This window comes from Epinephelus moara, chromosome 6, assembly GCF_006386435.1.
Source record: "Epinephelus moara isolate mb chromosome 6, YSFRI_EMoa_1.0, whole genome shotgun sequence".
NCBI classification, from domain to species: domain Eukaryota; kingdom Metazoa; phylum Chordata; class Actinopteri; order Perciformes; family Serranidae; genus Epinephelus; species Epinephelus moara.
Genome location: NC_065511.1, coordinates 27,615,968 through 27,641,878, shown reverse-complemented (window position 1 = coordinate 27,641,878; position 25,911 = coordinate 27,615,968). Strand labels below are relative to the sequence as shown.

At 40.1% G+C, this 25,911-nt stretch overlaps 3 protein-coding genes across 3 annotated transcripts; 1 reads left to right on the top strand and 2 right to left on the bottom strand.

Annotated features, from left to right (window-relative positions):
• Positions 1–266: 266 nt before the first annotated feature.
• On the top strand, positions 267–4,019 carry taf12 (TAF12 RNA polymerase II, TATA box binding protein (TBP)-associated factor). Its single transcript, XM_050045763.1, has 6 exons — positions 267–426; positions 1,022–1,253; positions 1,889–1,966; positions 2,250–2,364; positions 3,502–3,590; positions 3,691–4,019. Exons 2-6 carry the CDS (start codon positions 1,176–1,178, stop codon positions 3,724–3,726), a joined length of 396 nt encoding a protein of 131 aa, XP_049901720.1. The 5' UTR covers positions 267–426; positions 1,022–1,175; the 3' UTR covers positions 3,727–4,019.
• rab42b (RAB42, member RAS oncogene family) lies at positions 3,839–8,695 on the bottom strand. Its single transcript, XM_050045762.1, has 3 exons — positions 8,303–8,695; positions 7,867–8,089; positions 3,839–6,989 (listed from the first exon to the last, which is right to left on the bottom strand). Exons 2-3 carry the CDS (start codon positions 8,082–8,084, stop codon positions 6,545–6,547), a joined length of 663 nt encoding a protein of 220 aa, XP_049901719.1. The 5' UTR covers positions 8,085–8,089; positions 8,303–8,695; the 3' UTR covers positions 3,839–6,544.
• Positions 8,696–10,887: 2,192 nt separating this feature from the next.
• Positions 10,888–24,331, bottom strand: LOC126391187 (CTP synthase 1-like). Its single transcript, XM_050045760.1, has 18 exons — positions 24,185–24,331; positions 22,611–22,790; positions 22,181–22,351; positions 21,862–21,962; positions 21,005–21,121; positions 20,108–20,191; positions 19,765–19,845; positions 18,334–18,485; positions 17,921–18,053; positions 17,627–17,715; positions 17,007–17,101; positions 15,081–15,143; positions 14,895–14,938; positions 14,708–14,804; positions 14,561–14,616; positions 13,405–13,501; positions 13,014–13,158; positions 10,888–12,592 (listed from the first exon to the last, which is right to left on the bottom strand). The coding sequence occupies exons 2-18, from the start codon at positions 22,774–22,776 to the stop codon at positions 12,508–12,510; spliced, it is 1,776 nt and encodes a 591-aa protein (XP_049901717.1). The 5' UTR covers positions 22,777–22,790; positions 24,185–24,331; the 3' UTR covers positions 10,888–12,507.
• Between the last annotated feature and the right edge of the window lie 1,580 nt (positions 24,332–25,911).

Below are 25,911 nucleotides of genomic sequence, written 5' to 3'. Positions count from 1 at the left end.
CAGGAAAAAAATGCTATTACTTCTTTAATTAGTCTTGGCTTTATGAACACGTTTTAATGTTATTATTTGTCATATATTTGTTGTCGTTATAATTATTACTATTATTGTTATTAGTGCTATTATTTCTTACATATCTATTTTGATTATCTTTGTTATTGTTAGCAATGCAGTAGCCCTCTGTGTATTGAATCCATGGTGTTCGTTGTTGAATCCTGATGTAGTTCCGCTAAATATCCAGCAGGTGGCAGAGTAGAGGCGCTATGTTGCCACAGGAAATAGACCCGAACAAAGCGGAAGTAGTGAAAGATAACCTCGCTTATTTTTCTAGCTTCGCCGACGCAATTTGAGGCAGCTTTTGTGTGTCCAACTCACCCATTGTCGTCGCAGCGACGCCGCAACATGGACAGATAGTGTTTGTTTTATTGGGTAAGTCGTCAAGTTAACGCGTAATTTTAGGATGTAGCGTGCGGAAAGCCGCGCCGCTAGATTAGCTGCTAATGTTAGCCTGTCAAGCTAAATTCAAAGCTTGATAGCTGCTATTGTTTTTAGCACGTAACGTTGTGTTAGCGTCGGTATTATACACGTTTGCTTTATTCGTTAAAGCTGCACATCTGCTCATAGGCTACCTGTGTGGTCTTATTATTTTATGAATGTGCTGTTACTTTGCTAATTCGGTTAATATTTTCTGTAGATCACATAGGGTTGCTTCACGGCTAAGTTTCTGCATTGGTCTTGTAGCTAATGGCAATAACAGCAGTCATTATTTACACTGCACCGTTCAAAGTTACTTGGTTAAAGATTAAAACATCAACACTGCGATGAAATAAAATCGGGAGGCAAAAGCAGAAAATGAAATAGAGCTATATTAAATGAAATATGAGTGAATTAAAATAAACCATGTGAGCAGATCATATATTGATCAGGATAAAACAACAGTTAAAAAGTCTGTAAGCAACTTTAAGCATGTTTATGAGCCTATTGCTTCCTTGACACTAACCTGTGTACTTCCTATTCTCCCCAGATTTACGGAGGTGGTCATTGTAAAAGGTAATCTATCCCATTTGTGCCCATCTTGACAGTCACACAGGACTCTGACACACACCGGCACAGACACACAACAGCCTTGCCCCCCTTAAAAACTCCCGAGTCCCTCCAGCTTTCCTGTGGCCACCAGCATGGCTAACAGCACCGCAACAGCAGTGAAGGTTGGGACCCCTGGCCCTGCTGGCAGAAGTAGTCCAGAGGGATCTCAGGTCAGTCAGTGTTTTTATTCACCATATCTAAGGACTGGTGGGTTGGGTTGCTACAGGAGCATCTGTGTTTGGGTAACTTAATACACATATTTTATAATTTAGATTAAAAGCAGTAACATTTCCCCATCAAATCTGATCTTAAAAGTTGTGTGGGAAAGAAATCACTACTCTAGTACAGTTCCATACTTAATGTGCACATTGATACATTGCATAGTTTCGATCATAGCCCAACTTGTGCAGTTTTCTACTAGACAAACTCTTTACTAATTACAGTCGCTTATAAAGTCACCATTATTTCTTTGGTAAGAATAATTATCCTCAATGTCAGAGCTACCTGTGTGTGGGACAGTCCCACTGTGAAGTTGCTGTATTTATTTCTCCTCTCAAATGTTTAGAAAGGCAAAATATTCATTGTTATTAATCTTTTTTGGAACTGTATTGTGTTTGCATAAAGATGTTTTTCCATTGGCCTCAAGATATCATCATTCATAAATATCAGTGTCAGACTGTTTTACCCTGTAACCATTTTGTGGTTCTGGACTTTAAATCATTAGACTACTGTAGAGAGGACACAACATCAGCACACCTGTTCTCTTATGTATTTATGAGACTGAATACATTTGTTTTCTCTCCAGGTGCTCAGTAAGAAGAAGCTGCAGGACCTGGTGAGAGAGATCGATCCGAATGAGCAGCTGGATGAGGATGTTGAAGAGGTCTGTCAGTGGTTTTAATTAAAATTTCAAATTAATTCTGCACTCAGATTCTTCGGTGTGAAATGAACACCACTTGCATCTCGCAGATTCTCGTTGCTCTATAGCTTTCCTAACCTAGCACTGCCACATCCATCATTTGGAAATCTTATTCTATTGAAAGCCTGGCTGCATGAATAATGGCGTGAGCAGCTGAGAATATGAGAGATTTGTCTAGCAGTTGTGCAATGTTGCTTTCCTTTACTGAGCATGATTAATGGTTTTCAAAACGCCCGTCTCTTCTCAGATGCTGCTACAAATTGCAGATGACTTTATAGAGAGTGTAGTGACAGCAGCCTGTCAACTGGCTCGCCATCGCAAGTCCAACACCTTGGAGGTGAAGGATGTTCAATTACATCTTGGTAAGTTGCTGATGGCTTTTCTGCGGGGCTGTGACACCTAATATTTTCAGAAGGGTGGATTTAGTATGTCTCTGTAGGTCACAGGAAAAACATTTAAAGTATCTATGATATGGCGGTCAGCTTGTAATCACTGTGGGATAATTGCTTTCAACATCAGAATGATGTCCCAGTATATCATGTCAATGTAAGACAGGAATCATTTCTCAATTCAAAGTGATATCTCATTATTTTTTAGCCATAATCTGAAATTTATGTTCAAATCTGACAGTTACATTTGTTATAATTGAAGGGAGCAGATTTATTGTTTTGGAATTTTACAAAAACTTCTAACAGTTGGCATCTCAAAGGGACGTCTTCATGGATTCATGATCTGAAGAGAAAACACAGAAACAAAGCTCTTTGAAATTGTTACATCAAAAAATGTGCGGTCTTGAGTGAAAGTAATTTGCGCTCATTTTCTTGAGCGACTGCAAACAGTCAGAGTCAGAAAATGCAAGAGCTCCCGAGACATTTGCAGTTTTATGGTAACATAGCAGCCCAATCACTGGCAGGTAAACTGTCATCTCTGCATTGCTGTGTTGAAATTATTTGTATTATAGCCCTGAAAACAATTTGTATGCATTGGCGACAGCTGTGGCTGGAGGCATTAGGTTTTTGGGTTGCCCGTCCCATTCTCTTGAACACGCTATCTCAAGAACGCCTTGAAGGAATTTCATACATCTGGCATAAATGTCAACAAGGACCCAAAGATAACCATCAAGATTTTGATGGTCAGAGGTCACTGTGACCTCACAAAACACATTGTTGGCCATTACTCAAGAATTCACACACTAATTATGACAAAATCTGACACAAATGTCTAACAGGAAAAAATAACTGATGACATTTTATATCCAAGAGGTCAAATGTCTGCTGAAACACTTTTCTGGACATTTTCAAACACCATAACTCTGAGGAACAGAAGGGGAGTTCTTGTTCTGCATTTTCTCTTGTCATGTTTACATATAAGTCCGGACAAACATGTATGTAACTGCAACTCGACTGGTTTGCGGAGGCACACAACGACGAGGCATTAATCCTAGTTTAGACACTGTGCTGACAGCCTGCACCCTGCTCACTGTGCGTTGCTTTTCTCAGAGCGCCAGTGGAACATGTGGATCCCTGGGTATGGATCAGATGAGATCCGGCCGTTTAAGAAGGCCTGCACCACAGAGGCTCACAAACAGGTACGCAACTGTTTCTGTTGGACACCGTACAATATTTCAGTATATAAAGGTACATGTATTGAAACTTGACAACTGTTGATAAATCTTGTTTTCATTTCAGAGAATGGCGCTGATCCGCAAGACAACCAAAAAGTAGCAAGACTGTACCAACATGTTCCCACTCTGTGTATTGTCTGTTCTGTTCTTTTTCTTTTCTTTTTCAGTTGAGATTTTTGGGACTAATGAGGCAAAAAGAGATGGTTTAGGTGTTTTGTTTTTTCATTAGACATTAGTGTTTCATTGTCATGTCTCCCTAACTTTTGAGGGTTTTGCCAGCACTCACACAATATTGTAATTCTTGTCTCTGGTTCTGTTTTGTTGCCATTAAGCTAAGCCTGGCAAAACTCTGTTCAGTGAATTTTTGTCAATAAACATTTACTGGAATACTTACGTTGGATGATGACCACTGCTGTATCCGGTTTGCCTTTTGATACTCGAAAGCATTTGGATGTGAATGCTAAAAATCATGTTTGGTGTTAGCTCGGAAATAATAGATAATAACTGTGGAGTGTGAAGGAGATGATAGCTCCCTTGTTTACCCGCTCAAACAGTGCTGTTGATTAGATTTTTTTTTTTTAATAAATAGAAGGTCTATAATAATAAATTCCTACCGTAAGTGTTGGCTACAAACACAGTACATGCTTTGCTTCTGTTAGACATTTATGTGCTGTTGTGTACTGTTACTGATTGTAATAGGTTTTATTATATTAACACATTTATTTCAGCCATCCTTGTCATTTTTAATTTTTACTTTTGTATATTTCAGCAAAATGCATCTAAACAATAGAAGAAATGCTGCCCAGATGTTGATTTTTCACAATGGCAGATTAAAAAGTTAATAAATGACTGATCTGTGTTTTAAAAGAGGACACATTTTGGTGTATGGCATCTATCGCCACTGAACTTAGAGTCAGCCAAGGGTTCGACACACGTAAAAGGTTTTTTTTTTTATTGTGAAATCTAGTCACCTTCTGTATATTTTCAGAAAACCAAGGTCACAAACTGGTGTACGGACAACACTTGAACCCGTCAGGGATCATCTGGGGGGTCTTTCATCAACAAAATAAATAGTCTGCGTTCTGCTCGCAGAAATACAGGAGCCCGTCCATCAGACAGATGGACAGTAATTGCTATGGAAACCACTCACAACATTTCAAAAGAACAATATCCAAAGGCACCCTAGAGTTGTTTCATTTAATTAATTTCAACAACAGCACCTGAATACAATCACTCACTTTCAGCATGCTGTGCAATTATTAGTGATGCAACAAAAGCCCTTTTCCAGACGACCACTCAGGCCCGAAACATTAATTCACAGAGTCACGGGGGAACGTTTCTAATCTCACCCAGGGCACCCTTAACTGCTGCCAATCATTCACAGAACGAGAAACATGGACACAAATCATAGATTTAGGTGCACAGGAAAAAGAATGTCCTTGTAGTACAATCGTTCCCATCCTTTTTGTGACCCCTCAAAATAAACAAATGCCTACTTAAAGCCCCTTATTACAAGTTATGACCTTTGGTGTGGAAATGAGCAGTGAGCAGTTCCTCCTTAACCATCACGCAACCACTCAGATATATCCGAAGACCTCTTGGGGCAGCAGGACCCCAAGTTTGGCGACCACTGTTGAGGTCTTGAGGTCCAAAAACCAATAGGAGAGAAGATGAGTCGTATCCCATCCTTGTAGATTGAACGCAATGGCAAAGTAGTCTCATCTTGAGCCAACAGCTTTGGCCCAATATGTCATCATTACAACTCCTGCCCCTCTGAACTGAGGTAAGCAATGACCTCATCAGTCCATGTTAGTCTGATCAACTGTGGGCCTTGAATCCCACACAGGCATGGAGTAAAGTCCCATAAATATGAAAAGATATACATACTGCAATAAAACAACACTAACAGTTTAGAATTATGGTAGCAGATTTGTGACTATGGCACAATTTAAACTAGATGTGGATACTTTACCGTCTTATTTATATCTTAGTTTGACCGGTTAGGGGTGGGGGGAAATGGATACAGCATAGTATCGTGTATCAATATTTTATCAATACACAGGCGCCATGTATCTATTTTTTTATCACATAAATTATAAATATTCTAAATACAAATTGAACTTTTAGTAGTCTACTAGAATAAGAAAATCAATTCCTTTTTCAGTCCAATAGATACAGTTTGCTGCAATGAAAATGGAGTGAGATGAACTGACTGAAAACTTCAAAGTTTTTCCTTTGAATCACAATATATCTCAATATGTTATCCCAATACTTCAACATTTTTAGAATCGCAATAAAATTGTATTGTGACCTAAGTATCATGATAATATTGTATCGTAGGGCCTCTGGTGATTCCCACCCACCAACATTTGTCACAAAGTACAGCTGTGGCAGATTTGAACATCTTTAGTATTCACGAACCACAGAATTGGACAAACCAAAATTTTGACCTAATAATGGCGCTAAATGAAAAGCAAAGTGACCTTGAACACCTGCAGCCATACATCGAATAGCTGTCAAGACATTTCACCAAAAATGTCAACCTGCTGGTGGTGCAAGATGAAAAGCCGGGGGATCACCAAAGTCAGCAGGAAATAATCCTCGAGGGCCGTGAATGTCTCTGCAAAATGTCACTGCAATCCATCTAACAGTATTTAGGTTTTAGAGATATTTCAGATTGAAGTGGTGGGCCAACATTGTCACGCTGCCGTCGTAGCTAAATATATAAGTTTCTGAAGTTAAATCTTGGCAGTGTCTTGTACCTACAAAGGCATAACAATTTGTTTTAACCACTATCATAGGTGCAAAAAAGTGGTTTTCATAACAGTAAACTTCCACCACAAATCCAACTCTCCAGGGGCTGGTTTTGTTTTGCCAGTAACTTGAGTGCGTGTGGGTGACCACCACCAGTCCGAGGTTTAAGCACAACACTTCTTGTTGTTCTTGGTGCTGGGCTGTGCCTGGCTGGCTCTCTGTAACTGCAGCGCCTGTGGTGCCGTACACTTGACTCCATCCCAACCCTCTTGCAGCTCTACCTCTCCGCTCAGCAGACCCTGGTAGATCCGACGAGTGAGCAGCTCGAAGGCGTCCTTCACATTCTGACCCGTCTTGGCAGAGACTTCCACATAGGGCATCCCCAGCTGCCCGGCCAGTTTCTCAGCCTCTTCCCGACTCACCACTCTTTCCCCCTCGGCATCTCGGTCGCTCTTCTGGCCCACCAGGACGAACAGAACCTTATGCGGCATCACTCGCTCGCACACTTCAGCATGCCACTCCTTAATATGGTCAAAGGAGGCTTGGTTGGTCATGTCAAACACCAGCAGGCCTCCGACAGAGTTGCGGTAATAAGAACGGGTCACTGACCTGAGGAGAGAAGAGAGACACGCAGGGAAAACAGAGAGAAAGAGAAAAGGTTTGAATTCCAGCACATGAAAACCACCAAAGCCCTCGCTGGGGTTGTGCAGAGTTCAGACTTTGTCGTATTTCCTGTTCAAGTGAGCAAATAATCAGCTGATTCTCTGCACTGTTTGAGCTGAATTTTTTTTTAGATAAGCAGACTGACAGAGAGTCTGTTCCTTTGTAAGAAATTGATAGCCACTGTGTTTTTATCACCCTAATCATGAAACTGTCAAGAGGCATACGGTTCCCCTGTGAGTCACCGACTGTTAAAACCAAAGGAAAGGCTTGGTAAACAGTCCTCCCAGCAGCCAGATGGTGAAAACTTACTTCTTCATTACCTCTTTATGAAAACAAACCGGATTTGGCTGAGTTTTAGCTGACTCATGTGGGATTAAGCAGGCTACAGATACCATGCAGAGAGGAGGTAAACACAAACAGGCACAGTTTGCAATTTGTTATGGTTCATTCAACTGGAGAAATGATTTAATGAATTTAGAGACAGAAAGAAACATGTTACTCTGAGTTTTTCTTTTTTCAATAAATATGCTGAGCACTAAGAATAATTCCTTTTCAAAGATCTGCCTCTTCCACTTTAAGCAGTACACACACTGAATCTCTGTACACACTGCACACCGATCTTGTGAGGGTGACAGGGTGGATACACAGTGATAGCTGAGAGCAAACACTGATGAACAGCTCCGGCGCGAATGGAATAACCAGTGATAGTTTATTTAGATAGCGCATTCGCATACACATGAGTCATTCCTTGAATATTTATCATTCAAATTATTTGTTTTACTGTCTTGGTGTCGTTGTGCTGCAAGGCCTGGTGCATCCTCACCTGAACCTCTCTTGGCCAGCTGTGTCCCAGAACTGCAGCTTGACGCGGACATCTGGCTCCACCTCCAGGAAGTGAACGTAGAAGTCTACACCCACCGTCTGGTTGATGGACTCCAGGAACAAGTCTTCAGTGTAGCGCTTCAGCAAGGAGGACTTGCCCACTGTGGAGTCCCCCAGCATGATGATCCTGAACTGGTACTGCCACAAAGTCAGGTCCATTGTCGCTGGTAGTGGGAAAAACAAAAAGGGATGACGATGAATACAGCTTGTGGGGATGCAAAGGTGTATGGAAGTTGTGGGAAAGTGAAAGAAAATGCACTGCAGGAATTATAAACAAGGCTGTAAGTAAGGTTAGGAATGATTGAGGAGGAATATATTGAGTAGCCGAGATGGTTCCAAGGGGGTTGGAGAAAGAGGTTTAAAAAAAGAGATGAAACCTGTAAGGGACTAGCAATCCCACATCAGCTTCCAACAAGTTGCTTCCCTAGCTTTGACGCTCCAAATGTTGTGAAGCAGCCGCAGCAGCCACTCCTTATAAATCCCACAAATCAGTCAAGCAGGCTGTGTTTGACAGTCATCCCAGACTGCTGTGCAGTTGAGGGCCGCAGCACAAGTCTCTCAGTCTCATTCCCATGGTGGTTGATCAAAATCTCTTCAAAAGCCGGTATGTGGAGGAATCTGTCCCACAAAAGTAGATCCCGGTGGAGCTGCAGTTCTCAGCTGAGTTGCTGATCTTAACTGGCACTGTCGCATGTGAATGAGAGGTGTGGACTTGAAAGTTTGCCTGTTGATACTTGACAAAAGGCGGGGCAGCACAAGGACATGGGGAGGGCTGTTGTGGAATGGGAGGGCCAGATGTGGGAGTAAAGGCAGTTTGATAAGGAAGTAGTGAATGCGTATCAAGGCAAAGCTTGTAGTTTCCCACTGTCACCATCTCATAACTACATGTCATCTTTAATAATCATAGACAGTGTGGGTGAGCATGGGCAACTGTTAGCAGCAACTCTTATCACTTTATGATCCTGTCTGTGGAGTGAACACTGCCACCAAAAAGGGGAAGTTGGTAACAATGCAGCTTTATATTCCCTGGGGAAACATTAAGAAAGGCTCAGGATATGTAATTATTTTTTCTACAATAGGTTTGTCGGAAGTTTAATGTTATTTTTTGTCATGTTTACATGTCTACTTTAATTTCGTCGTGGTTATTTTAGTGTTGAACATAGGTGCCAGTCATTGAAGGCTTAATATGTGGTCAGAATGCAAACATGAGAGAACCAAAAATAAACATCACTCCCAAATTGAGCTTTTCAAACATGATCATCACCGGACAGTAATTAAACTATTAGCATGCTATAAGTAATCATGTTCTAGGTCTGTTAAAGGTCTCGTGTCTAGGATTTAGTGGTAACTAGTGGTGAGGTTGCAGATTGCAGCCAACGGAAACTTCTCCAATGTGCCAAGCGTCTAGGAGAACTACAGTGGTCGATGCAAAAACGCGAATGGCCCCAACTAGGCCCAGTGTTTGGTTTGTCCGTTCTGGGCTACTGTAGAACAACATGGCAGCGTCCATAGAGGAGGACCCGTTCCATGTGTGGATTTAAACCTCTCATTCTATGGAGTTGTACACGACATGTCCTTAACCGCCTGGAAAACGCGAGGTCAGGCACTGGGCGATACTCTTGTGCCTACTCTGTGCCAACTTTCAAGGGTGCAGAAGCAGGTTGCGTCTGAGGTTGCTAAGCAACCATAACCAGCACCGAGTCCGTACCATAGCGTACTTACATGACATCCTGAGTGCAGAGCTGATCTTCTTTCAAGCGTTATTTGGTAAGTGTGTATCAGGCCAAAAATACTGTCCGTCGAACAGACAACAAATGATCAACTTCTTCTCCATATTTACGGAAGAAGGGACAAATAGCTTTTGGCTGCGATTGGCTGTTCCTTGTTATGACATGCGGTGTGTGCTGCTGCGCTCAAAAAGCCGAACTCTGTTTATCTCAAGGCCCAGCTGTCGCACCCTGAAAAATAGGTGCCCTTGAATGTGCGCGCGCCGCAACGGCGTTGCTCTAGCGTTTGACACAAGGTGACAAAAACACAACTCTACATTTTAGGTGATTACACACTGATGAAAACATAGCTATGACCAGAGCCAATCTTGCCATGAGATCACTCCAGCTGCCATACAGTGATCCACGATTTAAAGCAAATGTCAGCCAAGGTAAAGTGGGGGGTCGATGGCCCCTTCTCTGCTTCTGGCACCCATCCTCAAACTACACATCTGTTATGTTTTGTGAGCCAGGGACATAAAGTGGGTGGCCAGTGGCCACTTCACTACATCCTATCCCCCTACTTCTGGCCTACTTGCTCAGACCATGTCTATCTTTATAGTTGTGTAGCTGAGATCAAAATGAAGGCCAAGCTTAAGGTTTTGTGACTCTATTTTGCAAAGTTGTGACATTATCATGTCGACAAAATCTGTCCACAGAGGGACCAACACCTGGCATAATACTCAAAATGGCTATGGTAGATGCCTCTACAGCAGGTGGCACCAGGACCACATTTCCTCATGATGACACGCACAGACTTGCAAGGTGAAAAGAATACCAGTCATCACAACATCATCCTGGCTGGTAAATATTCCATTTCTGCCAATATGTCCTAAATCCTGTATACTGGTCTTCCAAATGTTTGCTTACATAATTTGACTAACCTTCTCATATTTTGGGTTTGTTTACATAATTTCAGTAACCTTTTCATATTGCGGGGTGTAATGAGTAGGACAGCCTCTAGGGAATGCTACAGCAGCATTTAGTTATGTATATAAATGAATACACCAGTGTGCTCTCAGCACCAAACAACACTGGGAATAGTGCCATCAGTGAAGACAAAGCCTTTCAGTCTCTCATGTGTGCAAGTATCAATAAATGTCTTTTATGGTTTTGCCTAAAAACTCATGTGTCTCAGTCGTTGGTAAAAAGCAGAAGTTGCCATCATCCTCAGCTCCACTAGAACAAAGGCCATATTATCAAGAGGAATAAAAGCATATTTATTCAGAATAAACATCCATATTGCATCACACATGCATCCAAACTTCATAAATATAAAAATACAGCATGTTTTTCGTACATCTGGGTCACCAGATAAATAAAAGGCACTGGCAGCAATGATTTAACTATCGTGGTCCACTAAATTTGTCAAGACTCCAAGTGAAAATGCAACTTGGAGGCTTGACGCTTATTTACACTTGGCTGCTACTGATGTTTGGAGATCAAATATTTAGGTTTTTCTTTTAGTTTTAAGTCATCAGCTTTATATGACAAGCTTATTTTTCAGTTAATACTGTTGACTCAAGGGTCACATTAAGGCGGCCGGATTGTCAGATGACTGTGCATAAGTATAACTCATTTTAGGAAGTTCTGGTACAGATAGCGCAGCAAAGGGCAATGCGGTTCATAACCATGTTTGCTGATGTCAGCAGGCAAACCGGTCTCAAACATAAAAGCCATGCAAGCAGAGCTGGTGAGTTCAGGTTTAAGGCATAACAACTTTAAAGTAGTAACACCCCGAAGTGCACAACCATTACGGCTTTCATGAGAAAATTAAAACCCATTGTCCTTGTGAAATCGGCTAATGCCTGAGCAATTCAACCTATAACAAATAACATCATTCATATATATATATATATATATATATATATATATATATATATATATATATATATATATATATATATATATATATATATATATCCCACAGTTACCAAAGCACATCATTGTGGTCCAGTTTAATCTCAGACTCGTATGGATTTGCATGCACACCCCATGTAATACAGTACAAGATTATTTGAAACCAGAGTGGCATGTAGCTTACTCACTTTTCTGTAGTAACCCTGAATGACAGTTAAGATATGTAAGACAGTATTAAACCTAAAAGCAGAAACACATAAAACTATAAAAAAACACTAACAGATAAGTCAAAGAGGTAAATCTATCAATGATGTGTCCGGTTTTGTAGTGGTAACTGATGAGGTGAGTGTATTTCGAGGAAGATGGGTAGGTTACCATGAAAGAAGTGAACATACTCTCCTACATATTCCTATATCATAGCTTTTTGGCTGATAGGAGGGTATACTGTAAACAGCCAGTAAAAGACCACTGGATGTGTTTGTCATGATACATGGGCAAATTTTGGCAATACAAGACGCAAACAACTGTACGAAATCATAATGTTTGCATACACTGGATTGGATTGATTTACAGGACGGCTGCCTCAAAAAGAAAACCAACTGCACAGACCCTGACTCCAAACCATCCATCTCCTCACAAATATATGATGATGATACGATATTTTACCATTCATTCCTCACCCCACTCTTTTTTCATTCCTACAAAAAATTCTGCAAAATTCCCCACACACACACTTCATCCCAGCTTCTGCTTATTCCAGCAACTCTTCACCCCCCCAGAGTTAACATCAAGACATCCCGTTACCTATAAACATAATATATTCACTACAGTATAAATTACTGTAACAAGACATTGTACCTATCAGTGTTGTAAAAACGATTTTACGGACCAGTTTTTTTTCTGGGCCTTGCATTGATCTGCAGGAGTGTTACACAACCACAACATCTACATGTGCTTTATTCTGGGGACAAAGAGGGGAACCTCAGCTCGCAGATGTCTGTCTCAGGAGAGCTGCTGCCGCTGCGGTCGCTGTAAGTGTCCCTGCAATGAAAGATGAATACATAAAATGAGCGTTATAGCAGTGCTGCCTTACAGGGGTTGCTTTATTGTGACTGCATGTGGAATGATGACATAGTGTCACTGTAAACTGACTGTGAGAGAGTAGATTATGACATTGAATAAAAATGCGCTTGTAAATTTCCATTCAGGTTCACAAGTCAACTACATTTGGGTTAATTCAGTGATGCATAAAAATGTCAAACAATTTGTAGTGTAAAGGGTTTAATAAAAACAAAAATGTCTTTACTAGATACACGACAGCTAAGGTTGGCCACGTGTACATAAAGTCCCAATCAAATGTAAATGTTTTTAATCAGTCAGCATTAATGTCAGTTCACAGATTAAATATGAACACGAATGCTTTTAAATGTGATTTGATGCCACTGGCTGTGTCGGAGCTTACCGTGGAGAGAGGCGACAGCCCTTGGACAGGTAGCCCTGGAGTTTTCCAGCAGCAGCCAGCAGGAGACCCAAGTATGGAGGAGAAGGTTTGATGGGCCTCGAGGTGAACTCTGGATGGTACTGCACTCCAACAAAGTAACAATGATCTAAAACAACAAAAGCAGGTGGATTAGCGCAGACATACTAACCTCCACTACATACACCACAGTTAACGCATGACACAGCACATACTGTATGGCATTTGAGGCAAAGCATGTTGCAGAAACAGTGAATTGGTAAGAGTGCGTCATAAGGATCAGCCAGGTGAAAACTTTTAGGAGATATACGGCATGTTACAATCATTAGCAGCAACAGCACATGAATGCTTGTTTTCAATAACACTTTCCACTCACCCTCCAATTCAACGACTTCCATTCGCTCTCCTTCCACATCCTGGCCGACAAACTGAAGGCCCTTTTTTTCAAAGTGGTGTATCAGCTCAGGGTTCACCTACAATAAGCAATGACTCATGGATTCAGTAAAGGTTTGAGGTTATTTTATAAACACTAAATGTCCTCAAGTCTCTGCAAAGTGTACAGGCAGAACAAGATACTGTACAGCAGGGGCCAGTTAATAAACAAAAATGAATAGTATTTATCAGTTTATATTAAACATGAACTGCCTGCTTTCAACCTTTCAGCATTTGCTGTCCTCACTCATCTCTGCCAAGAAGCAAATTCTGTTGCAGCAGCCCTGCACAGGTCAGCTGTATGCAGGGGCGTTTCTAAGATTTGAGGATATTCAGGGCTTAGCTTGAACCCCTTTTGATGCTTTTTATGTACCTTATTTACGTTAAATGTACAAAGAAAATCCCAGTGTGAATCAATTTATTGTCATTGTGAATTAGAAAATGGTGGGTTGGCCACCTGGCACCCTTATGCCTTCATGTTTTTGTGTCGTAGTGACTAATGGAGACAGCACTGTTTGAAACTGGTCCAGTATTGAAAGAGACTGCTGCAGCTGCAAGGTGCAATTTAATCGCTACAAGTAAAAGTGCTAGGTTTTGCCACCGGCAGGCTCCGATTGTTATTTTAAGTGTCTGATAACATTACAGAAAGGACCCTACAGAGAAATTAAACATTTTTTCTTTACCTTTTGCTTCCTCCGGTCTGTTTGTTATTGTGACAAAGCCAGAAAGAGACTTCTCCTTGAGTGATGACAACAAACGGAACTGATCAGCGAAAGGTAAAGAAATTGCTTCATTTCCTTGACGGGCCTTTTCCATAATGTTGGCAGACACTTAAGAGTAACAATCTGAGCCTGTCTGTTGCAAAAACAAGCTATTTTAATGGACGTAAATTGACAGTGCAATTGCAGCTGCAGCCTTTTTCAGCAGTGACTCTCAGTACTGAACCAAAAATCATTTCACTCCATTAGTCACTTAGAAACTAAAACATGGCAAATGGGGCCAGGTTAAAAAAAAGAACACTATGTTTCTCTTTAAGTTGAGTACCACTGTTGTACTGTATGTGTTTGTTTTGCACTCTCAATCAAAAAGCCTTGTTTTACCTCAAACCTGTGTCTGTGCCTCTCGTCAACGTATTCCACATGTCCGTACAGTTTCCCTTGAACAATGAAATATCAGTCATCAGAAACACAGTCACTCTAAAGACCAATAAGCAGACAGTCCACCTTTAATTCGGGGAGCATACATACTCAGTACACTGGTGTTGGATTTGAAAATGGTCCGCCTCTTCCCCAACCTCATAGTTCCCCCCATCTGTCCTGGGTTGTGCTCTGGCATATCAATCACCTGTCAAGATCAAACAGGATGTTAAAGCCATTCCGCTGGAGACTCCGCTGATATGATGTGATATGAGCACGGCAGAAAAAGATAACCTACCACAGGGTGACTGGATTCTGGATTAAATTCTGTGGAGTTGGCATCTGAAAAAGATGAGCAAAACTGATCTGAGCTCACCCTAACTTCTCATCAGGTCTTCGGTCCTTTCATCATTTAACTAGAAACAATAGGAATCAAATAAATGTTTTTAAACAGTGGCCTCGGCTGAACGGTGCAATTACTCACCCTCCCATCCGAGAACATTGCGGGCAAACTCGCACACTGCCAGCTGCATGCCCAAACATACTCCTGCACAAAACAAGACCAGCAGGATTCTTGCATAATGAGTGTTATTGTAAGGACTCATAAATAAAGTAAGACTGAACAAGATCCCCACTGTGCAAAGCACTTATGTGGCTAACACTACTGTTTAAGCATATGATTATAAAGTACCTATAAAACGTATTCACCTCTACTTGGGACTTCTTCATTTATTATTTTACAACTTTGTGTGTTCAAGCAGCTGTAATTAAAGCTTTTTTTATGATAAACAATTCGTATATGTCAAAGTGGAACAAATTGATTTGAGAAATGTACAAATATATCACACAAATAAACTGATTGCAAAAGTGTTTATGCTGCTCAGGTCTGTATTTTTCACATGGGGCAACAATTTCTGCTTTGAAATACTTTGAATCAGTGGGTCTGTAACAACTTTACACACCCGAACACAACATTTCTGTCCTCATTTGTCATTACAAGATTCCTCAAACTATGTGAGGTTGCACAGAGATCCTCATAGTACAGCAATTTTAAAGTTTTGCCACACTTTCTCGATGGGTTTGAGTCCTCGGCTTTGACGTAACCATCAAATACATGCTTTTCATCCTGTGTAGCTTTGGCTTTATATTTTAAGTTGATGTTTTGCAGGGGAAAAAAAACATTTCATCCTGAGTCACAGCTCTCTGGCAGACTGTGGCAGCTGTTCCTTCAAGATTTCTCTGTATTTATTTTGCCCTTCACAAACCTTCCCAGGCTTATTACACAGAGGCATCCACACAGCATGACGCTGCCGTACAGGCGATGAGCGCTAAACTGAACATGCAACGTCTAAATACTGTGGGCTGTACCGCTAATGATTCATGTGTGTCAAAGCAAAGTGTTGGAGTACTTATGCCATCAATTATATTATGTTTTATATTTATAGGTAATATTAATTTAATAAGGTTTCAGTTGTGAAACAATAAAACATCAGGCTAAGGCAGAAAATAACTTCCTAGAGACAATGTAGCTATTAATTTTTTATCCAAAATAATGCAAGTAAGAAGCTGCACACCAAAAATCCTTAACATATCTTTCTTGAGGTAAGTTGGGGTAACATTTTTTAAGTCTGCTCTTCATCAGGTTTGCTGTGCTCCTGCTTAACTGTACTGTGTCAAACTGGCGCGGTGCGGTAGGTTCAGAGCAGACAGAATACCTGGCATGTAAACTGACGCAAATAATGTGAAACCAAAGTTCACAAATGTGAGTTTCACCTGTAAACTTTCAGCTGTACAGCGTTAGTATCATATGCCCAGGTTATCTTAACAATTGGATTGGCGTGAGTCAGTCACACTATGGGTAGCGCAAATGAAACGCAAGAACTGGAAGAGCGGTTTGCGAGTACCCGGTCAGCTACAACAGCAATGGAGAAATCAAACATGCAGGATGCCAAATGTTGGGGTACTCTGAATGTTTACATACAGTCACGGAGGAAATAATTCAAACACTTCGCCTTAGTTTTACTTTTTAGTATTGTGTATTTTGCCATTTTCAATTGTTCAACTTCCATTTCACAGCATAAAGGGACCTGTGTTTGTTCAGTGTTACCACAGAAGTGTTTGAAATGTTCCTTATTCTATAATGAGTATAGTTTACCAAAGTTGCAAGATAGCAAAATGTTACCTCAGTCCCCAGCAAGAGGATTTTGTCTTTGACACTTGAACTACTGTCTATTAAAAATATATGAAAAGAAATGTATCCTCAGGCATTTTTTTTCCTCTGCTGTACTGAACTCACACTAAACCACGACTCTTAAACAGAGATATGAACCGAACTGTGACTTGTGTAGCGTTACATCCCTAATGAAGGAGAAGGCAGAATTTATAAGAAAGTAGTTTGAATCTCTCTTACCCAGAAATGGCTTGTTTTGTTTCCTTGCCCAGTTAATAGCCTGCATCTTGCCTTCTGTCCCTCTCACACCAAAGCCTCCTGGTACCAACACACCACTGTGGAAGGAAGGAAGGAGTGACAGACTTAATTTATTTCATAAATAGTCCAGATTATCTTTAAGACAAACATCACACAATATAAACACCTGTACACAGAGACACATTACTGATAACAGTGTTATGAATTTCTGCAGATCAGTCTGGTGAACTATTTCAATAGCAAACTAATGGCTCATAATATAGGATGATATCTAACATGCCTTTGTTTTGTTTTTGTATTTGCAAAACTTTGAGATACTACACGGCAAAAAACAATCCTTCAAAACCCTGTTTTTGGCCCCGGCTTTAAAAAAAAAAGCTGGTCTCACAAATATACTTTCCCCCCCAGTGCATTGCAGACATAATCTCTACATGAAGATGCAATAAAACACTGTGAATTTCCACAAAGCACAAGTCATTGACCATTTTATGAAGCCGAATAAATGACTGAGCGTGACGGCACTCCACTGCCATCATGTGGCCTACATAATAACCACATGTCACCAGAGTGTGAAACATCCTATTGACAGTTTATCTACTCACTCAGAGCTGCAGAGCTTCTGCCAGGCCTCATGATATTTCACTGGCTCGTCTTGCAGAGTGGTAGTCTCCAGGTCTGCAGAGTCTATGTACTGTAATAATAACAAACAGCATCATTTGGAGGGATATCAACATCACGGCCAACAGGCTGACTACTGTTTAAATATGGTCAATATGGACAAACGTTAGGCTTTATGCCAGTTTTCTGTGACAACAGTCAACACATAAACAGCAAAGCAGGGTTGAAAAACAATCCAGAAATAAATACACAAAAGATAAAAATGTGAAATGTCATACCTTAACCTCTAATCTGTGATTGATGGCGAGGGCTGAGTGCTCCAGGGCCTTGATAACGGAGGTGTAGGAGTCAGCTAACTTAGTGTATTTCCCAACCAGTGCTATGGAGACATGCTCCAAGAGACGGGCAGATCTGAGAAGAGAGGGAGATGATTTACAGTATTGACCTGGTGCAACGTTAAATCATAACATTACAGCCACTCAAAGAACATTTGCGTGTCCAGCAATGCTACCTCAACACTGTGCTTGAGTGACTGAGGAACATTTGTCTTTTAGTGTTCAACTCTTTTCAATTTAATTCCAGGAAGTGCCTGAGTGATTAAACTGACTGTTCCATAACTGTGACGTAAATGATTTGTGTCTATTTCTTTGGTAGCCTTGAAAAAGTTAGCAGCTATGACAATCCTCCTCACCTGTCAGCCATCTCCTTCCACTTTGACAGCATCTTCCTGGGCCTCGTCGCAGTGGGCAAGTCTAGCCGCTGACAGAAGAAGTTCACAACACCCTGGTCCTCCAGCAGCAGAGGCACTCTGTAGACTGAGGCAACATCTTGGACACAGATCACCTGGAAAGAATCACAAAACATGTTATTTCAGTTTATTTCATTGATAAAAAAGGCTGAGCAATGCTAACATAAACTTAAATGTAATTTCCCCCAGATATCTGATCACAAAAACGTAGGCCTGTCACGACAACTGTTTTTATACCGTCCTAGAAATATTTGTGATAAAGGACATGATTGTCATTTTAAATGGACTGCAAGTGCACCCTTTCAAAGAGCAATGTACTTTTAATTCTTAAGAATATTCAGACATTGGCAATGGAATATGAAAAAATATTTAACATATTTTTTAAAAAGTACTTAACACCTGTTAATGTATACAAGAAAGTCTACATAACATGAATAGCACCTTTACAGGAGTAGCTCAAAATGACTCAGTTTAAGTACCAGGAACTCCGCTTTTACCACTATAATCCAGTCGGTGTGCTGCAGTCGGCTCCCAGGGATGGATTTATGGAGTGGAGGATGAAATTGTTGGAGGAGAAAACTACAAATGACAGACTTTCTGGCTTGTTGCCAGGGGTTGTCAAGCTAACGACTACCCGCACTGTGCCTCTACGACTCCAAAGGTGCATGTGCAGGCTACCGGTAAGCCACACTGCATCGACTGTGTCCTCTTTTAAGTGTTGTTTTATTTTTCTTTGGAATTGCACAAGTAGGCGGAAGTAGAGAGATAATAAAAAGGAAGAACCGCTAAACCCAAGTCTTAAAATAGTTGGGAATAACGTACTGTTTGTTCTGACATCATGTTGGCTAAAATGTTGGTGACATTACTATGTAAGCAAACGTGCATGTAAAAACACATTGGGCAATATCAAGGTCAGCAAAATGAGCGAGGTCATATACATATGCCATACAAAAAATAAAATAATAATAATTTAAAAAAAAAAAAAAAAAAAAAAAAAATCGATAACGTAATTGTCGTGACAGGCCTAATCATAAGTATACTGTTTTTGATTTGTGGTGGCTTTTGTGATACTTATTTCATTTTTAAATATTTTAAACAGTGGAAGATTTAAGTTTTCAAAACACATGCTGGAGTTTTGTGTGCAGTCAGTGCCACAAACTCACACACCATCAGAGAACAACATCACTTATCCCTAACTGGCACTAGCATACAGTGAAGCAGCAGTTATACTTTTATATGTACTGTTTATCTCTCAGATTACCAAATACAGTAATACACCACACCACACCACACCTGCAGATGTTGGGGAGCAGCATGCTGTGCACATGGAGCTCACAGCAAGATTCTATTGAAAAACAAGTCAGTCTACTTCACCTGTGTGGGCTCCACATGACAAAACATGGAGATCTTCTCCTTAACAGCCGTATCTAGTGGTGATGCACAGCGGCACATAATCTAAAAAGAATCAAGTTGTTTATTTTTTATTATGATATACAACAGGACAAGGGTATAGTCTCAAAGGTTCCTAAGTAAACACCATCATAGTTTATTTAAGGTCGGGTTTTATTTGATTGTGTACACCATGAGATAGATACATAACCAAGATTTAGTGGATATAGATTTCTACACGTACAGTGAAAGCAGAGCCATGGCCTGTTTATATCTGGGGTACGGGTCTGATTGCCAAGTTCTAAAAGCAAATTGTAATCTGACTCACCAAATCTGGAGACAGGCCCAGCCCTCTGAGCTCTCGGACACTGTTCTGGGTCGGTTTGGTTTTCTGCTCTCCAGTGCTGCTGGGCTGAGAATAAAAAAGCAAATTCACTTCAAAGTGTGGCAGAGATGTGTTTAAAAAATAAACCAGTGGTGATTTTTACTGTTCTATAGCCTCTTTAGGCCCCTGTCAGGCAGAGAATGTGTTAGCAGCCTGGGGCCGCTTTTTGTAGTTGTTTTCAATGAAGTGAAGCATTTTGCTCGCTGCTTTTGAATTGCTGAGCGCCTCACTTTTTTCTGCCTTATGCGCCTTGCATTTTTGCTGGACGGCCCTGAACGTGTCACGTTGAAAAAGGGCCTGATGTCATTGACATTTTTTCCCCACTGTCCAATCAATTCTGTGGTTGCAAGTATTAGCCTGTGTGAAGGTAACATTCTGTCACTTCATATGTCACCGTGTGCAAGCTGCAAGACATTTCTTACAAACTGTAATTAGGCCCGACAACTGACCGCAGGTTTTCAAACTGTCTGCAACTCATCCTAGAAAAACCTAACTGAACAGCATCCAGGCAAAGCTCCTGGACCAGATGGTGGTCCTCCCTGTCATTTCTTGTCTTTCTGAGGGTCTCATGTACCCACACTGATCTCAATTTCCCTGTGACTAACATACTTTTTGGAAGCGGCTTCTCACCCTCAATCAGAGCCAGAGCTGCAAAGCCCTGGTGGGGAAATAGGAGCTCTGACTGATCAGGGCAGGCTTCAACAAACCTGGCATTTTATAACCTTTTTCAAATGAAACAGAAGTATTACAAGCTATTCAAATAATAAAAGTTAATGCAGATGTAGTGATCCCAATATCTGTGATGAATACATGAAATGTGCGTCCACCAGTAGGCCATACCTGCGGTACCAGGCTGACATGGATGTTGCAGAAGTTCTCCTTCTTCACCTTGAACTGGAACTGTCTGAAAGCCTCAATGAAAGGCATGCTCTCAATGTCACCCACTGTGCCTCCCAGCTGTTGACACAAAACACCTGCTTAGACCACAGAACTGCACCCATGAACACACAGGTTTGATCTCAGCACCTCATATAATGCGACACACCCTTGAAAAGTACAGATTGTAATCAGCTTTATTGTACCCATAATACTGTCAGAGACGGTTTTGATGTATGCCATACGAAAAGTACTGCTGGAGGCAGGGTAATAATTTAACTTCGCTTATGAGGATGTGACATGTTCAGCTGCAAATGTACTAAAGATTATATACTTTTACAGTACAAGTTGTCAAACTTTTTTTTTTAAAGTACAACACTTTGTTTTGTACACTGCTGCAGAGAGAGCAGGGCGAACAGAGGGGGATAGTTTTACAGACTCTCCTCAACAAATCAATTTTCAAATCCCCTGATTTAGTAGTTTTTCAAAATAATGTTTGTTTTTCTGCTTCGCTAATGGACCCATTTGTGTGAGTTCAGCAATTTCTCCACTTGCTGAATGGTGCCAATATTTTTCATTTGCTTCAGGCAACATGCTTGGTTTCATTTCTGATCGAAAACCTCTTCCATTTCTACTCAACGCACAAAAAAAAACAGGTCACAAATCACTTAAGAGCTGCCCATGGGAGCCGCTGAAATATGTAACACTTTTGACAAAGAGGGCTTTCAGTGTCTTATTGCATTTAGCGCAAAAATCAAGCTTCATTAGCATAAATTCCTCTTTGATGAGAACAGAGACAAGTAGTTGCAAGACAAACTTACCTCTATGACACAAACTTGAGGCTCTACACCATCTTCATCGACTGAGATCTTGGCCTGTTTCATCACCCACTCCTGGATGGCATCTGTGATGTGGGGCACCACTGAAAACAAACAAAAGTCACATAACACCAATTAACAGTGCTCAGTGAACATGCACATGAAGACAAATACAGCTCTTGCCACATTATCTGTTCTATAAACACAGTAGAAAATACAAACGGAAACAAGTGTGCTGCATGTACTGGCACCAAAAGTGGGGGTGAAGTATTTAAACAGTCAAGGGGAGCTTCCATGTTTTGGAGAAGGTGCACTCACTCACCCTGTACAGTCTTGCCCAGGTAGTCTCCCCTCCTCTCCTTGTTGATGACTGACTGGTAGATCTTTCCGGTGGTGAGGTTGTTGTCTTTGGTGAGACGGATGTCAAGGAAACGCTCATAGTTTCCCAAGTCTAGATCCACCTCCCCGCCATCATCGAGAACAAAAACTTCCCCTGCACAACACAACACAGATATAATATCCATTTGTCATAGGGTCAGAGAAACAGCAGATCCAAAACTGGTGGAAATGCAATGCTTTGCATGTTGACATAACTATCTATTGTACGGAAACACATGGTGACACCACGCAAGTCAGCTGCTGCCACACCACATCCTGACATATTAACGGCAGGATTTTACCACAATAATAAACAGCAGATGATACACCAGAGACAATACAAGCGACCTTATTTAATGCACTCAATTACTCACCATGTTCATAAGGTGAAAAGGTGCCAGCATCAATATTGATATACGGGTCGATTTTGATCGCTGTGACACGAAGGCCGCAGGACTTGAGGATTGTTCCAACGCTGCTGGCAATGATGCCCTTACCAATACCAGATATGACACCACCGGTAACCAGGATGTACTTCATAGTTGTATGTGAGACTTAAAAAAAAAAAAAAAACACACACACACAAAGAAAATGAAACTACAAAGCACTTGCCCAACTTAACCTGTTCCACCACATGTGAGATGGAGAGCTGATGCAACAGAGACAATGGGACTCCCAAGTACATAATGTGGAGATGCTCCATTACTCAAGTAGATTACTGAAATTAAAAGTCTCAATTGGTTATATTTACAGCTGTAATGCAACCACATATTTAGAAATATTTATTGTTATGCTTCTCACTGGATCAAAATTGAAACCTGTGGTCTGTTTTACTCCCTTAATTCCTGAATTTTAAACTTTTACTTTTTAAGTCCCCTCCAAGACACATTTTAACCAAATTTAGGACGGATTTTTGGACAAATTGTGTTTTACTTTTTTATTGCAGGCAAGTAGTGTATGTGTGGTCTTGTGTGGAGGTAAGTGTTATGTAGGAATATGGTAATTAGAGTGAGTTAAGTCAATTTACATGTTGCCAGCAGGTAGTAAAATGACAGCATTGTAGTTTTTAAAGATTTGTAACATTAGAAATGTTGACTTCAGGACTCATTTTCACAGAAATAAAATTTAAAATGTATAAAAGTAGATAAAATGTTTTAAGTGTTTAAGATCTCACAAATTCAAATTTAAGACTAATGACTTTCAATGCCTCATTGTTGTAACATTGCATTTAAGATATTTTAAGACTTCTTAAGGACCTGTACACGCCCTGTAAAACTTGTTTCAGCATGGAAAACATTAGACACAGTCAATCTGATGGCTGAAAGAGGGAAGGACTTCCCTAACTGTTTACATCTGGATCCCATATTGTGCTCTCATGTTAACTACACACATCACATAATGTGCAGACGCAATGTGTAGATCTAAAGCAGATCACAACTTATAATTACTGCAAGGGGAACACTGTGTTCAACCGTCAACAGCACGATATGAAATTAAAAGGCGGGAAACAGCAGCCACAGATATGAAGGAGCACCTGAGAGCTTCCTGCGTCACATCAGTGTTGTCAATATAACGCAAAGTCTGAACTAGTAGCACTTGAATACATCGGTATAATAAAAAACAAAATGCTGTCAGACTGGAGTAGCTGGAGCAGTTTGACCTAGTTTAGCTGCTGTTAAACAAAGTGCTGGAAGAAGTGGTTCAATATAACACGGTTTGCAACCTGGGTATTATTAAATGTTATTTTTTAAACATTTTAATCGAGGTGAAGTTAATATAAACAGCCATCGTGACGTACACAGCTAACGCTACAGTTTAAGCTAGCTAGCATGTAAGTTAGCGAACAATATTAAAACAACAACGTCAAACTACTTGACAGTGTTATAAAACTGTTAACTGACTGCGTAGCTAGCACACCGTGAATGACTTTTACACCACACAAACTTACCTGACAGCTGAAAACAAAGACGTCAGCGTTTAGTCTCTGCGACTGCTGTGAATTTAATTAACTCCTCTTCTGTTTACGGAACATCAGTCTCAACGTCGCTCTAGCGGTGGCAGGAGCACGTGCACAAGACGCTGCCTGATCCACTTGTCCCAGTCGGTACAGTTTGTGTCCTTCCGCGTGCCGTGGGTAAATATATGCCCTGTGCTCAGCCTGACAGGCAGACCTCAGTGTACCGAGGATCCACCAATCAGGTGGAGGTGGGTTGGGTCCTGAGAGGCTGCACTCAGGTCGAAATATATTACATGATTTTCACCTTGTGATGTCACATGTACTGGAGAAACTTAAGTATATTTCAAGGTCCATATTAAAAATTCAAAATGTACTAATAAACATATAAAACAATGTTTTTCCTCTAAAAAGAAAATCTCACTAAGATTGGAATCATTTTAAAACTCACAAATATGGAAGGCTTTGTCTGTAATTCTGTATCTCTAACAAAATTAGAGAGATTCAAATTAAAATTTTTCATTTATTCAACCTTTATTTCAACTCGGAAATGCACTGAAGTAGAGATGTCATTTACATTGTAGCCGAATAAAACAATATAAAATAAAACTCTTAGACACAGAAAAAAAAGAAAAAAGAAACTTACATAAAAGTGTCAACAAGAAGTAAAAAGCACTAAACCACAATTTAAAATGTTAAATAAATAAATAAATGCAACCATTAATGATTAATAAATCCTCTTGAAATGTAGAAGACACTTATCACACACTTATTTATTGTATATTACTGAATTATTGATATTATTCATATTTTTGATCATCTATAGACACATTGCTGTTTGTTTTGTGTGTTTTTTTCTTTTACTGTGTCTTGTAAGGTGTCCTTGAGTGTTTTGAAAGGTGCCTATAAATAAAATACGTTATTATTATTATTGTGATATTGTTTAATAATGTTTTTTGGGGTTTTTTAAAATCAAGGTCCATATTTAAGTGAGTATTATTTTAGCAAAATATTATACACATTCAATGACTTAGCTTGAAAGACTATTCTTTTATTTTTAAAGATACTGGTTTTAAAAAATACCTGACTACTATTGAAAAATTAAAATAATTAAATTAAATTAAATCAAATTATCTACCATTAACCTGTGGGGATTTTATATAACAAATAGTATATTTTGCATGCAAACTGTATTTGCACTATATTGTTGTTGTTAAATTAGACCTTCGTATTCACACTCTTCCCAGTTTGTAGTGTAACTACTGCACAGCAATTCCCCTTGGGATTAATAAAGTTTTATTTTACCTTATCTTAAAGAATGATCAGCCTTACTGAAACAAAATTAGATAATGATGTCGTCCCTGTTCTTTTGCAGCAAGCTGACATCTTTGCTATGACTGTTCATGGACACATGTTGTGATATCAAATCATATATGTGTATTTATATGTGTTTTTGTTATTTATCCTCCTTTTTTTTTTTTTTTTACATATAAATTCAAAATATGTGGATTGTTTTCCATCACAGTTCTGTCACCTGCCATTCTTTTATTTGCTCTTTCGAGCAGCAGCCTCCCACCACTAGATGGCACATAAGTTCCATGTTGCATTATTCAGCATCTATCTAGGCTAAATTGAGCTTTTAACATGCATGAGGTTATTCACACATATTGAACCCAGTGACTTTATGGAGAGAAATGAGGCATCAGATACAGCGACAAAGA

Bases quoted from the DNA above. Each gene is read 5' to 3' on its own strand.
- LOC126391187 (XM_050045760.1), bottom strand. From the start codon at position 22,776: ATGAAGTACATCCTGGTTACCGGTGGTGTCATATCTGGTATTGGTAAG. The intron at 22,352-22,610 runs GTGAGTAATTGA...TGTGTTGTGCAG, and splicing joins CTTTTCACCTTATGAACATG to GGGAAGTTTTTGTTCTCGAT. The intron at 21,122-21,861 runs GTAAGTTTGTCT...TTGTGTCAACAG, and splicing joins CTCAAGTTTGTGTCATAGAG to CTGGGAGGCACAGTGGGTGA.
- rab42b (XM_050045762.1), bottom strand. From the start codon at position 8,084: ATGGACCTGACTTTGTGGCAGTACCAGTTCAGGATCATCATGCTGGGG. The intron at 6,990-7,866 runs GTGAGGATGCAC...TTCTCTCCTCAG, and splicing joins GCTGGCCAAGAGAGGTTCAG to GTCAGTGACCCGTTCTTATT.
- taf12 (XM_050045763.1), top strand. From the start codon at position 1,176: ATGGCTAACAGCACCGCAACAGCAGTGAAGGTTGGGACCCCTGGCCCT. The intron at 1,254-1,888 runs GTCAGTCAGTGT...TTTTCTCTCCAG, and splicing joins GTAGTCCAGAGGGATCTCAG to GTGCTCAGTAAGAAGAAGCT. The intron at 3,591-3,690 runs GTACGCAACTGT...TTTTCATTTCAG, and splicing joins CCACAGAGGCTCACAAACAG to AGAATGGCGCTGATCCGCAA.